The 14166-nt window shown below is 37.2% G+C and overlaps 1 protein-coding gene across 3 annotated transcripts in view; it reads left to right on the top strand.

Moving 5' to 3' along the window:
* LOC121324425 (protein diaphanous homolog 1-like) overlaps window positions 1-14166 on the top strand; it is a 136428-nt gene that overhangs the window by 89716 nt on the left and 32546 nt on the right. For all 3 annotated transcript variants that reach the window (XM_041266282.1, XM_041266283.1, XM_041266281.1), the window contains 7 exons: window positions 4343-4441; window positions 5603-5697; window positions 6872-6973; window positions 7838-8077; window positions 8453-8582; window positions 9492-9616; window positions 13250-13414. In XM_041266282.1, coding sequence (XP_041122216.1) covers window positions 4343-4441; window positions 5603-5697; window positions 6872-6973; window positions 7838-8077; window positions 8453-8582; window positions 9492-9616; window positions 13250-13414 — 956 coding nt within the window. The remainder of the gene's footprint in view (window positions 1-4342; window positions 4442-5602; window positions 5698-6871; window positions 6974-7837; window positions 8078-8452; window positions 8583-9491; window positions 9617-13249; window positions 13415-14166) is intronic.

Genomic DNA, 14166 nt, shown 5'->3' with positions numbered 1-14166 from the left:
CCATTACGTAGTGAACATTACAACATGCACAGACTTCAGAAGAGGTTAGAAGCACAGTGACAATGGATTAGGCTTTAAAAGGACCTACTAGTTAATAAATAGCAGGGCTTTGAGAAATCACTAACAAGAACCGGTATAGAAAATGTGCCCTAATATTGTTTTAAGATTTTTGCAAGTATTACTGTATGGGTGTATGTTGTATTATAGATACAAATGAAATTGCTTATTTGTGTTTCTTAGTAAGGCAAAAAAAGGGCTAACCTTTCTAGTAATTGTTTATTCTTCAGAATTCATTTGACATTACATTAATATTAAAGAGCTTTGGAAAAAGTGGCTTTGCATTGATTCTTAACTAAGAAGAGCCACTTGTTTCAATGGATTAAATGCGATGCCTGCATCAGCACCTAAGGAGGTGAGAATTCCTTGGGGTTGAACTAGGTAATGAGCACAGCCTATGAGCTATTCAGGGATGCTGTGGATTACTTTTCCCTGGCTGATGGTTGTTACCCACAGGGTTTGAGAGAGGAGGAGAGCGGAGGAAAGGAGTGTTGAAAATACTTATTTTCCCATGTTCTCAAGTTACTGAATACACACATGTCCGGGTTTTCAAAATCAACATTATAGACTACATTTTAGATGGTCACATGCAAAATTCAGCATCAAGGGAATTCTGGAATGTGCATGGTTTATTTTGCAGTCACGAGTCTTACTATAAATCCACACTGTATATATTTCTGGGGTTTGTGGTTGAGGACATCAACCAAACGCACACAATTTAATGTTTTTAGATTGAAATGCACTCTGGAATCCTAAGTCCTATTAATATTGATTGCTTGTACTGTAAAAACAGGGCAGCAGATATTCTACCTGCCAGAAAGGGAGCTGTATACTAAGTCACTTGCTGCATCTGTACCTTTTCACTTATAAGTGCTCTTATATACAGTTAAATGGGTCATTTAGCTACTGCCCCCAACAATAGGTCACTGTTACTTCAAAGGCAAACTGGGGTATTTTCTTTTTTTTTTTTTTAAGTTTGAAGTTTGTTTAGTTTCTTTTGCTGGTATTAAAGATTACGAACTGTTGCTTGAATAGTTCTTTATCCCAACATTTTGCTCAATTTGTTGTTATAAATGAGTGGTCATACCACCCTCTATTGTAAGACTTTTCAAACATCCCTGCCCTGTAGTGGCACATTGTAAGGGAGGCAGATCTGCAGTGTTTATGGGTTCATCCTAACACAACTGCTAGATTAACCCCATCACATAGCAGGGTGACCCCACAAGCCGTCTGTTCACAGCACAAGAAAATAATGGGCTATTTCCATTTTGAAGTGTATAGAAATGATGATCTGTTTTGTAGGCATCTGCGGGATAATCAGCACGTATACTTGTAGTCTTCCCAGAATGTGGTTTAAACTAGCATTAAGATATCAGGAAGGGATTGTGATTCAGGCTTCGTAAACAACACATTTTTATTAAGTTTAGTCATTTGAAAAGCTGCTTTGAAAAACACGTACTGTGTGTTATTGCAAATCCAGTTTATGTTCTGCATGGCTGAGTATCTTCCTTTTATTGCCAGCTCCTCTGAACTTAGCTATTCATTTCTTGTTCTATCCTGTTTCCCCCTCTTCCATGACCTTTGGGTGCACAGACGTCCTCCTCCAGTATTGAACAGATTAAAGAGGGTGAGCTGCATGTGGTTTCAGTCTGCAGTTTGCAGGCGGTGCCTACTCAAATCTGAGGTCATCAGTTGGCATAAATGAAGGAGCAGCTGCTTGATGTACTGTTACTTTTTCAGCAGTTTTGCATCTGGTCTGGTATTAATATGCTTGTAAAATAAATAAATACTGCATGTGAATAATACTGCTTGTTCTTGAAAACCCAGATGGCCTGATTAGAATTCATGTTGACAGTTTGCCTTTGCACTTGCTTGTTTGGTCCCTAGCATAGTTAGATGTGTCCAGTTGCAGCAGTAGCCATGGATTTCTGACTTCCACACAAAAAAAAAAAAAAAAACCTGAAAACTCCACTGAACACAACAGATCAGTTAACAGGGCCTGATCAAGTTGTATGCCCCAGTATCATTTTGTATAAACTATTTTCACATAAAACATTTGAAAATACTGTATGTAATTATAGTAGGGAAAAGCATGTTAGTGCTAAAAGAGTTACAGTGCAAGCAACTGAACAGATAGTTTGACACAGAAACACCCTTTTTATGTATGGATAATCATATTACGTTATGTATCTAATAAAGAAGATAGGTTGATTAACTGGTGTACAGTAAGCATGTAATGTAATATTCCACACTGCATGGTGTCTGGATCCAATAGTTCTTTGTTCCTTGTTAGAGCAGATGTCTGTTTTTCATTGACTTAAGAATGGGCAGTATAGATAACAATACTCAAGGCAGTCTGATGAACTTATGAATAGTGTGAACTGTATTTGTTTCACACAAATGCTGAAACATGCTGCTTTGAACGGATTCATTGACTATTGACTATCACAGAACAGTGTGTGCCCATGTGTTTGTTTTATTTCAAAGTGTAAACTGTCCCTGGCTGAAAAAGGATTAACTAATTGTGAGCATGTGCTCTTCTACAAAGATTCCTCATTTACAAAATGACTGGACTCCATCAATGTAATGCATTTATCCCATAAACATGATTGCCAAAGACATGATGTCATATCCAGCCAATCAGGAACCTGGATTATAAATGCAGTAAGGTAGGCCACCTCCCTGGAGACCCTCAGAGAGTGTAGGGCTATAGAGGAGGGGGCACTCTTCAAGCAGCTTGTGTTCTTTGTGTGGTGAGGGGGAGGGGGATATACAATGTGGAATATAGACCTTGTCACATTACCTTGAGTATGTTTTATAGAGACATTGGGTATACTGCACTAATGTTCACAGCCAGCTTAAAGAGCATCTCTGTATGGCTCTCAGTTGTGTCTTTTCATGAATTTCAGTAACATGTTCCCTGCAATGCTTTACAGTGGATGTAAGAAGTACCACATTTGTTCTGTGTTGTTTCTTACTGATGTATGTTTTAGATACATGAGGGGTAGGTGTTGCAGGAGGACAGGCTAGTAGTTACACTGGTTTACCAGCTGTACTTTGAGATAAGATATCAGGATGTGATGACTAAAACAGAATGCTGGAGTCAAGCTCTTGTTTTAAACAAAACAAATGTATTTCTATTAATAAAGCTGTGAATAGGGATACATTAATATAAACAAGCTGGTCCTTTAAGGCAGGATCAAGGTCAAAATAAATAATCACAATCAATGAAAGGGTTGTTGCCCTCCAGTTCCAAACCAACTCTAAACTGTGAATCTTCTTTTTATACATGTGCATGTGTGGGCATTACTGTCAATGTGTGGACAAAATTTGAGAAAATGTCCCCACAAAGATAGTAACTTCTGAAAATACAACGTTGAGGGGACGTTCCCACTTTGTAAAACATGTTTTTAAGAACTAAATACTCCTTCCAAAAAAAAAAAAAAGTGCCAAAAGATTTAGTTTGTTGTCAACTTTCACCCTATGTGGAGTTTTGTCTGATTGAAGTTAGAAATAGTAAATACAAATAGTGATAGTCAATGAGAAGTCCCCACAAATATATAAATGCAAACATGTGTGGGAGAGAGTCCCCTTTATCACAGAGACATCGTCGACCTTGTGCCAAAGCCCTCACAAGGGTTCGTGTCTTTCATGTCAAAGAAAAGCACGACTCCTGTGTTGTCGGTTTGATTGAAATTGACAAATGTTTGGGTTCTCGTAACATAGGACTGAAAATATGTTGCACAGGAATGCAAAGGGTCAGGGCTAGAAGAAGAACCATCTCTGTGACCAGAGGTATCACACAAACCACTATTAGTTTCTGTGGATGTTTTATAAGGACTCTACTTCTCCGAAGCTTTATAAATGTTTTAAGTGCACCCATCAGTTTATGAATGTAACATGTATGGTTGAGCAGCATTGTATCTTGTGCAACCTTTACCTCTTAAATATAATACCTCAGCAAAAGCACCATATTGATGCACTGTTACATTATTACACACTTATGTATAGCACTTCTAAATGATCCTAAAATTTGTAAGAGTAGATGCCTTTTATAGTATGGTATTAAACAGAAATTCAAGCTTCTTAAAACCACTGTCTCTTTGTTATTTAGAATATGTATATCTGAGAATACCAGTCTGAGGCATATACATGTGATTGAATGATTTTAAAAGATTAAAAATAAGTGTATTTCACACCCAAATAATGTTCAGTCTTCCTTCCAGCAGTGTTGTCTGATTAATACCCTTTCTTTAATCCTCTTTTTTTTTTCTTTTTCTATTAGTGAAAAAAGAACAGGATGGAACAGATGACAAGAAAATGGCTCAGAAGAAGAAGGTGAAAGAATTGAAAGTGCTGGATGGTAAAACTGCACAGAATCTGTGTAAGTATATCAGCCACCTTTTCATGCCTCGCTGTGACCAGCAAGTAACCCACATAACTCCCTTATTTCTTTTGTAAAACATTAAATTGATACAATTGTAAGGTAATCTTCTTTATATTAAATATTATACAAACATCTGATCTGATAAGAAAGTGTAATTTAATAAATAAACAAACAAACAAACACTGCCACTACTACTACATCTATAATAATAATAATACTATAACAATTGGGGCCATCGTTAATGGGTGTCACTACTTAGTGCTGCTAGCGATCTGATATTCGGATAAGTGGGTATGGTTTATTCCGTCAAGAAGTTCTAACTACTTACTAAAGAGTTACCTGTCCTTGCTTCACAAGTCTCATTTTAAAGAGCAGTCAGGATTAATCACTCTGTACATGGACAAAGTAGAATAAAAAGGATTGAAATGTAAACGCATCATTTTTACTGGTTCTTTCTCTTTTATTACATTAAGTGTGTAGCATCCACCCAGATGTAAATGTATGATTATATCTGAGACAATTGCACATTAAACAGTTAACTTGAAAACTGTAGTAAACCTTAGTAATTGTCCTACAATACAACCGCTTTAATATAACATAAAATAGAGACTACAGATAATGTTAAATAAAAATGAGTTAGCTAGATGAAAGTTTCTTTCTCACTGTTATGTGCTGTGGTGTGATTTATGTAAATTACATTTTCCATGGACTCATTCTATTCAATAAGGAACACAGAATGACGGCTTTGTGAAGTATTATTTAACATGGTTTTACTTTCTATTAGGTTATTGGGAGCTGTGGTACAGGGTGGTAAATTATTCAAGACACTGTAAACTCTGTAAAATGTAGGCAAGTTGTAAAAATAAATTCACTCTGTCCAACTCTCTAGCTAGACATTGTTTTATTTATTTATTTATTTTTCATATCTAAGCTATAGATTTTCTCCTTGAGGTCAGCCTCTGACCTTATAGCTAAGGAAAGCCGTCTATACTCTGAGATCATACTGTTGCAGCACGGTGTTGCATATTACAGCATATTAATACTTTTTACATATAAGGGTTTTGGGTCCCTCAAAATACTAGCTCATAGAACAAGCTTCAAATAAAGAGAACTAGAATGTGTTATTGCTTTGTATTGTATTGTGTTTTCTCTCGTCAGCTATCTTCTTGGGATCCTTCCGACTGCCATACGAGGAGATAAAGAATGTTATCCTCGAGGTCAACGAGAGCGTCCTCAAAGAGTCCATGGTGCAGGTACTGCTTTACCATTTGTATAATTGTGGCAAGCTTTCACTGTTGTTTTCCATTCTGGAGAGTCTTTATTATAGCACTGCATATACGCATGCTTAAAGAAACCCCAGAAGTAGAGTGTTGTTGTTAAGGGTCTTTTTGATTTCCCTCTCCCCAGAGTGCAACTGTCCCCTGTTTTCCCTGTAGTTATGTGATACTGTTTATACTGTAGAGCTGCAATCCTCCTGCTTTCCCATCAACAATTAAAGAACATGCAGCACTTGACTACAGTGTGTCACAGCAGTAAAACAAATTGTTCCATCCCTCTGCTTTTTGTTGTTTTACACATGGTAGTGCAGCTAATATGGTTATAACAGAAACAAACAAACACAGTAGCATGTCACAGCTAAGGCTCCAGTCTTGGGTCCTGACCTTAAGCAAGTCATTTTTTCCTACTGATGCTTTAGCCACAGAGCCTTTCTGAAAAAGTGATGTTTCTTCTGTAGGGTTATCCTTAGTAGTAAATAAAACACAGCAAGTAATAATTGTTAAGATGAAGGCGGAGTACATAAGATGAAATTAAAACCATAACTCAGTATGTTTTGCTATAAACGTTAAAGTGTCCTCTGTGGCATTGACAAGGTGACAGCTTTGGCTTGCTTAGTGATACATGTTGTGCTTACTGTTGTTCTTAATAATATGGAAACTTCCAGTTGTGGAAGTTGTCATTTTATAGAACAAGCAAGTATGTCAGCTGCTTATGAATGATTAAGAATTACAAAGCTGCTTCCTGCAGAGCGACTGTTATACTTATATTCCTTGAAAGACAAAGGATATCAGTAATTTATTTATTTATTTATTTTTTTTTTTATGCATTCGTAGTTTCAAATATAACCATTATCTGTTTCCTGTGTACAGTTTAAAATAAGAAAACACAAAACCGCCACTGTCAGTTTTACATTAAGATGATGATTGCAAATAAGACTGGTTTTGCAGACCCTGATTAGCACTAATTTTGGACTTTATCTAAGGTAATGTTAGAAAGTCCATTCCTGTTTTTTGGGGGGGTCTCTGAAACCAGCTGTATATGTCTTTACAGTAGGTGCCATTGAAAAAGTAATCCAAACCTCTTGTAAATGATGTAGACTGATGTACTAGGCTGCCCCAAAACTCGAATTTGACTTTTTGTCATGCGCAGAACCTGGTTAAGCAGCTTCCAGAAGCAGAGCAGTTGAGTATGCTGTCAGAAATGAAAGGGGAATATGATGATCTGGCTGAGCCTGAACAGTTTGGTGTTGTGGTGAGTTGAGACACACAAGTCTGTCCAGTATGTATTTAATAATTTCCATGTCAATGTAAGTCACGGTAATACAAAATAATGCCCACCAGATATTTCAAGCATCATTATAAGGAACCATGGCTTTTGATCATATTTAGGAATGGGGGTTAACTCACTATGTATATTATAGCAACCTATACTTTAACACTATAGCTAATGTAACGTGACCTCATTTTCTGATAAGTTGCAATTTCAGATAGCTATATTGCATCAATCAAGGCCTTTGGAGTTAAACACATGGTTTAATTTACAGAGTTACATCCAAATGCAAAGAGCACTGTGCACAGTACATCAAGTGAATCAAGGTTACCAAAAGAGCTGATGCATTCAGTAGTCCATTCCCCATACTAATACTGAGCGTGTGGGATGGTGTGTGTGGGGGAGGGTTGTCTTGTTAATTCATTGCACAAGTTGCAAAGCAATTCTGAATCATCCAATGTGCCATTTAAATTGTGAGCTTTAACTGTATTGGTTGTTAGCTTTGTCACAAGACAATGTATTGTGTCTATTATATAAGCCCTCCCCAGTATACACACCCAATCTTAGTTGCATATTTTACATTGAGATTTGCTTATGTGTTCTGTATTTGCATTTTATTTTCACCCTGTGGAGATGAATAAAACCTGGCACAGGAATATAGTGGAGTCCAACGTACACCTGTCTGTCAAATGTAAATTTGTACTTGCATCTTGAAAACTAATTAAGTGTGTACAATTGTGGGGGTATATGGATGAACTCTGTTTGTTGACTGGTATCTCACATATATCTAAAGAACCACTTATTGATATGAAACTTTGTGCTGCTTTTCCCTTCCCTGTATCACAGATCAGCTCTGTGCCAAAGCTTCATGTTCGCCTGAACGCCATCCTGTTCAAGCTGCAGTTTGAAGAGCAGATTAACAACATCAAGCCAGACATTGTGTCAGTGATTGCCGCCTGTGAGGAGCTGATCCAGAGTGAGAACTTCTCCAGGTTACTGGAGCTCATCCTGCTGGTCGGGAACTTCATGAACGCGGGTTCAAGGAACGCCGGCGCCTTTGGCTTCAGCATCAGCTACCTCTGCAAAGTAAAAAGTGCAATAATAAATGGTTAATTTACAGATTATGGCTGAATTACTGTGGCATTTATAACAGCCACATAAAAAAAAAAAAAAAATCTTTCACACAACAGATCTCATTTATGTAAAATACTGTTTTAGAGACAATTGAAGTTCACTTGAATAGTACTATTGGCTAAACATTATGTACTCATTTGGGTTTTAGGCACTGTGATTTATTTCTTTTTTTTCTGACTCAAGTCTGAAAATACATGTCTGACACTTCAATTTCAAGTTATGCCCAAGTCCCAAGAGTTGAATGATATACCAGACTTCAGTACATCCCTGTTGTGCCTAAAGGTTTATTATGTATTTTTTATTCTCGGTTTTTCCTTTCCTCCCCAGCTTCGAGACACCAAGACTGCTGATCAGAAGATGACTCTCCTGCACTTCCTAGCTGAGGTCTGTCAGGAGCAGTATCCAGAAGTGTTGCACTTCATAGATGAACTAACCCATGTGGACAAAGCAAGCCGAGGTATGAGAGACTGAGCTCTAGTGTTAGAATGCAGCTTACAGCCAGCTGATACCATAGCAACCAGGTTAGGGAAAGAATCTCCATTTTATAGATCTTCTAGCACCAGTAGCTACAAACACAGTATTGTAAGTCAGGAAGCAATAAACTTTTTGACAGTAATTGTAGCTAGAAATAATTCCATAAAACTTACACATTTGCACTTCCATTAGCCACAAGTGTCAAATGTGCAGCTTTTAAAGAAACACAAGTTGACATAGGTGTGGAAAGAGGGGCGGTGCTATTTACCTGGTGCAGAAAGACGGGCCAATGTAAAACTACTACATTCTTTCAAACATATAAAACTTTGTCTTTGAGCCGTTGCTTTTGAGGTTAGGGTTAGGAATCAAGAACTGATTTAAATCCTAAATTCAGTATTAAAATTCTCTCAGCTGGCCTGTCGCTGAAAATCTTGGCCAATCTTTCTAAACCGATGCTAACATCTTCTTACCGGTAGGTTAAAGAAACTTCTTGGTTTTCTTGCCTTGCCTTTGAAGATGTATGCTGCTGCTTTACTTCCTTGGTCATTTCACCCCATGTACTACTAGCTGAAGGCATGTTAGTCAACGGAGGAAGCAGCTGATTGGCTATTGACAGGAATGAAGCCAGTGAAGGGGTGGGGATTTCTTTAATCCTAGTGTAGTAACAGATTTCATGTTTAAAAATGGAATTAAGTGTTTGCTTAAACATGTTTCTCTTTCAAAACTGTACATTTGAGATCTGTATAATGGATGTGCATGGCAGAGAAAACGTATGTACTATTCTGTTAGCTGCAATTACTTTGTCAGCTAGTTGTTTAGTTGAAATTTGTTATCTTTTAAACCATTCTGAATGCTTGATCTTCATTAATTTGTATACAATGTATTCCTCTAGTCTCTGCTGAAACGCTACAGAAGAACGTAGACCAGATGTTAAAGCAGATTTCCAACTTGGAGAAAGACGTACAGGCGTTCCCTCCATCCACCAATGAGAAAGACAAGTTTGTGGAGAAGATGGAAATATCCTTTTAAAAATGAAGTTCAAAAATAACCACTGTGCTAGTTCTGATCACAGAGTCCTTCACAAAGGAACAAGAGAGGGACATTGCATTCTGTTGTTGTTAGGATGATAGTGTCAGTCCAGTTTGCATGCGCTTCACTTCATATCCATAAAATATCACATGCTGTTTCATGCTGAACCTGAAGCAAGTTAAAGCCAGGATACAGAGAGTCAAATACAAATAACCAGCAACGTGTGGTTGACTTTCTTGCAGTTAACAAAAAAAATCTAAATCAAATGGTTGTATGTAAGTTAGTACATTTTAAAGCAGTCGGTTTGTAGTTTATTTTCTCTATCATTTTTATTTAGTTTTGTAAGGCTGATTAAGTAATGTTCAAGCCTGCTGGGAATAAAAGTAAAAACTACATTAGATAATTATTCCTGTTATCAGCACAGTCTGATAAAGCCATTTTTCATTACAATGTACTTTCATTGATTAAAGGCACTGTTACAGTACATTCCTTTAAGTAATTTACAGCACCTTATAAACACCATCCATATTAATAAGACAGCCTGAACATAAGTTTTGGTGATTGTGTCTTCACTGGATTAATTATGTATTGATTTTATACACATTTCTTGTTTTTTTAGATAGTGGTATTACTAGGTAATCTTATGATGTCCTTGAGCTTGGGTAGCCAATATGCATTTTAAATATTAAACCACCAGGAAATGTAGTTAAGAAATAAGTATAACTATACCCTGCATGAAGGCCAATATATGTGTTTGTTTCATATTAATTAGTGATAGACCAATTAAACAGAGAGTTTACTGATAGTGTCTTGGTACAGCAGTTAACAAGGATTTCATTTTTGTTGCCGTTCCAATTTTCTAATTAATTCAAGCTATATTAAAATTAATCCACCTAGGGGCTGATTTAAGGATAGGCATAGTGCAAACAATTGCAGCTGCAAAATCCAAATTGCCTAGCGGCCAGGCAATTATGTTGCGCCGCGGCCTGTGTAATCTTAAGAGCAATGCAGATTACTCAACACACACAAATAATGAGCTGCAATCATGGTCGTGAGGGTTGCAGCGAGCGCAGCCTGTGCATCGGGCTGTTTGGGGGCTACACTTACAGCTGAGTTAGGAGTACAGAGAGCAGGAGGCTCTAATAAAATACTAAACATGGGGTTCTATTTGACCTGAACAGTGGCAGATCTAAATACCATTCTATATCACTAAATAAAACCCTTAATTATCTATCTCTTTTGCAGTAATTAAATTCACCACTGCTTTAGATATATTCAGTAGACTTCTGTATCTTATAACAATGCTATATTCCATTACCATGCATGAGAAAGGCTGAAGCCGTGAATCAATTGTATTTATTGGATTTTCTGCAGAACTCAAGAACTATGAGTCATGGATATTAATAAACAAGGGGCATGATCATTTTAAAATTAGCTCTCTGCCTTTTTTCTTCATTTATGTGTGAAGAATATACCTTTTGTTGCAGTGAAAGTAGGCTGACAAACTAAAATTATAATTGTTGTCTGGCTTTCCATATTAAATAGCATAAGAACAGAAAGGAAAAAAAAAAAAACACTTAAGAAAGCTTCATCTATCACCCGGTAGAAGCACAGCCATGTGGTGTGCAGGGTGAGTCATACAGCTGAATCACCTGGCTGAGATGCTCACGTGGGTTAGGGAGGTAACACCGGCAGGGACTGTTTCTCCTCTTTGCTCTACAACGAACCCTGTTGGCCAGGCACCCAGTGAGCTCAGAGCAGATACCTGCAGGGCTGGCTTTTGTCCTCCAAAGGTCGGTAACTCGCTGATATCCGCTCTCGAGTTCCTGGGTGAAAAAGGAAGCTGTCTTGTTCGTGGGATTGGCGTGCCTTATCGATTCATTGAATGAGATATTGATCTCTGGTAGGAAATTAACTGCACTACTGGCGGAAGATAAAACATAACTCATTTTTCAAGTTCTATTGAAACTCTTATTCTCTCTCTTATTCATTTTTGATATTCCTATATCCTGGGGCATTTCATGTATCCAGAGATAAGTTTTAATATTATAACATTCGAAATAGATTGTAACACGTTGTGTCATTCTGCTTTGTAGACTATGTGTGATGTGGCTTTCTGGAGATAATGAATCACCTTCTTTTCATGTTCTGCTATTTGTGGATGGTGGGGAGAGAAAATTTGAATATCTAATATATTGTAGTTACCAACCTATTTAAATTGAAACATACCCTGATGTACGATAACATCAGAGGCCGCAGTAAAGATTAGACAAGTGAATGGCAGGCTCCTGGGCATTATTTATTTGCTTTATCATTACAAGAAACAGGATTGTTCTTGCTGCCAGAACATTTTGCTTTATAATTACAAGTTTTAAAGTGTGTGTCGCTTCCAATTGCATTGCATTTTTTTTAATGTATAAGTCTAAAGGGTGCGTTACATATAAAAGCTACTATTTAGTTCCAGTTGCTAGCCATACATGTTATCAGCCAAAGTGTCCAACCCCTCCTGCCTTTTGCCTGCAATTTTCTTTGGGTTTTTTTCTGACAATATACTGCTGTGCATTAGGTAGTTCTGGAGTTACTGTACTAATGTAAAAACACTCTGTCTGACTTGGCCTGTTTGTTTAATTCCAAATCAAACAAAGACAATTAAGTTTGACGCTACCTGCTCTTTAATTAAGGTTAATAACACTGTAAGGAGTAAATGTCTTTGCACAGAGGCTAGGCTGTTTCAGATTAAACAAATGTTAATTAGCCTGTCCAATACAGAATATAAAGGATGTGTTGCTATTGTCATACCAAAGCTCCATGAGAGACCCGAGTTGTAACTAATGATCTGTTTTGAATTGGTTTTGATGTAGGGGTGGAATACTGAATCAATTGTAGCATACTGGCATTTCAGCTGTTCCAGTTAACATTTGGAGTACCGGATCAGACACAGTATTTTGCTTTAGACACAGTAATTTGCTTTAGAAAAAGGTTAGTGCCCAGTCTCTAGCGCTGGTAGATCTTGATTGTGCAGAATGTAGTTTTTCTTTTATCTTTTTTTATGTCCTCAGTGTTAGACTTAGTAGGTGCCCTCCTGTGGGAAAGTCTTTTAAACAGTGTTGGATCAGCAGAACTAGTCGGGCAAAACAAAGTCTGTTGAACATATCAACCTCACGCACTGTTTACAGTATTTTAACCTTTGGATTTCTTGGGGTAAAATCTGACTTTCTTGCTTACATGCGAGTTAATTGCTGTTTGTTTCCTTGGTAAATGTAGTGAAGTTACCAAAATACATAGGAATGTATTGTGTCAGTGTACTGTAGGTAACAAAACATCTTTGAAAACGACAAGGTCAACAAACGTGTTTACGAAAAATAATAACGTCATATAACTTGAGATTCTAGTACAGCATCTCTAAGATACATTACACAAATCAGTACAACCTATCTCAAATATACTATAGACCTGTACTTTTTTCTTTATTTTTTTCGTGCTTTAAGTTGCAGTTGCTTACTAACTTCTATGTGAATGTTCTGTTTAAAAACTTGGTTAAACACCTCTTTTTGACCCCCCAAAGTGGTGAAATCTGCCTGGTTGAGTCTGCTGTATATTCCCTTAACCTTGTGTCTGCACAGTTTTGTCAAGACTGCCCGAGAGCAGTATGAGAAGCTGGCCCTCATGTACAACAACATGGAGAAGCAATATGAGGACCTGGGGGCCTACTTTGTCTTTAACCCCAAAAAGATATCTGTGGAGGAGTTCTTCGGGGACCTCAGCAACTTCAAAAGCATGTTCCTGGTGAGTGGAAAACTATAAACATTTCCCATTCATTACCTTAAGAGAATCGACAGCAACCTGCATACAGTCATGAAAGCTAGCTTAGACTGTACTTTGGTTCCTCCGAGAAACAGGATGCCATAGATTGTGATAGAAATTTTCACATGATTAAAGAACAAACAAATAAATAACCTAAACCAACTGAATCGGCACACACTGCTTTAAAAGAGCAGATGCTCAGGAGTACTGACCAATGAAGCAGGTGAATTTCCATATCCTGAAATACTAAATCATTAAATTGGTTAGCTGTGCTCCTTTGATAACGGCCAGCTAATAATTCATAATGTGTAATCAAGTGAAGAAACTGAACAGTTGCTGACTCTGGGCTTAAATACAATGGAATCTTTAACTGTACTGGCTTGACACTTTATCACCAAGTGAACGGACACTATACACTGTACCTCCTAATTCATCTTCCACTAATGTACTATAATGGTTTATATTTTAATATTTGCATGTTATTTTGTGTGTGTGTGCGTGCATTGTAAGTGTTAGTTTAACACCATTACAAACATTTCAGGAACCAAACTGATCTGAGCACATGTTTCTTTTTCTCAATAGTAGTTTGGGAAATTCAAAGAGGAGATTAAATGTTTAAGAGATACAAATGGCAAAATCGTAGAGGAAGAAAAAAAAATAGCAAATATGTTAAATGATTACTTTTCACAAGTTTTTACAAAGGAAGATACTGACAACATGCCCCACATGTCATC

The sequence above is a fragment of the Polyodon spathula genome, chromosome 12 (assembly GCF_017654505.1).
Source record: "Polyodon spathula isolate WHYD16114869_AA chromosome 12, ASM1765450v1, whole genome shotgun sequence".
NCBI lineage: Eukaryota > Metazoa > Chordata > Actinopteri > Acipenseriformes > Polyodontidae > Polyodon > Polyodon spathula.
Note: the sequence above shows the minus strand (reverse complement) of the source record. Positions and strands in the feature narration are given on the sequence as shown.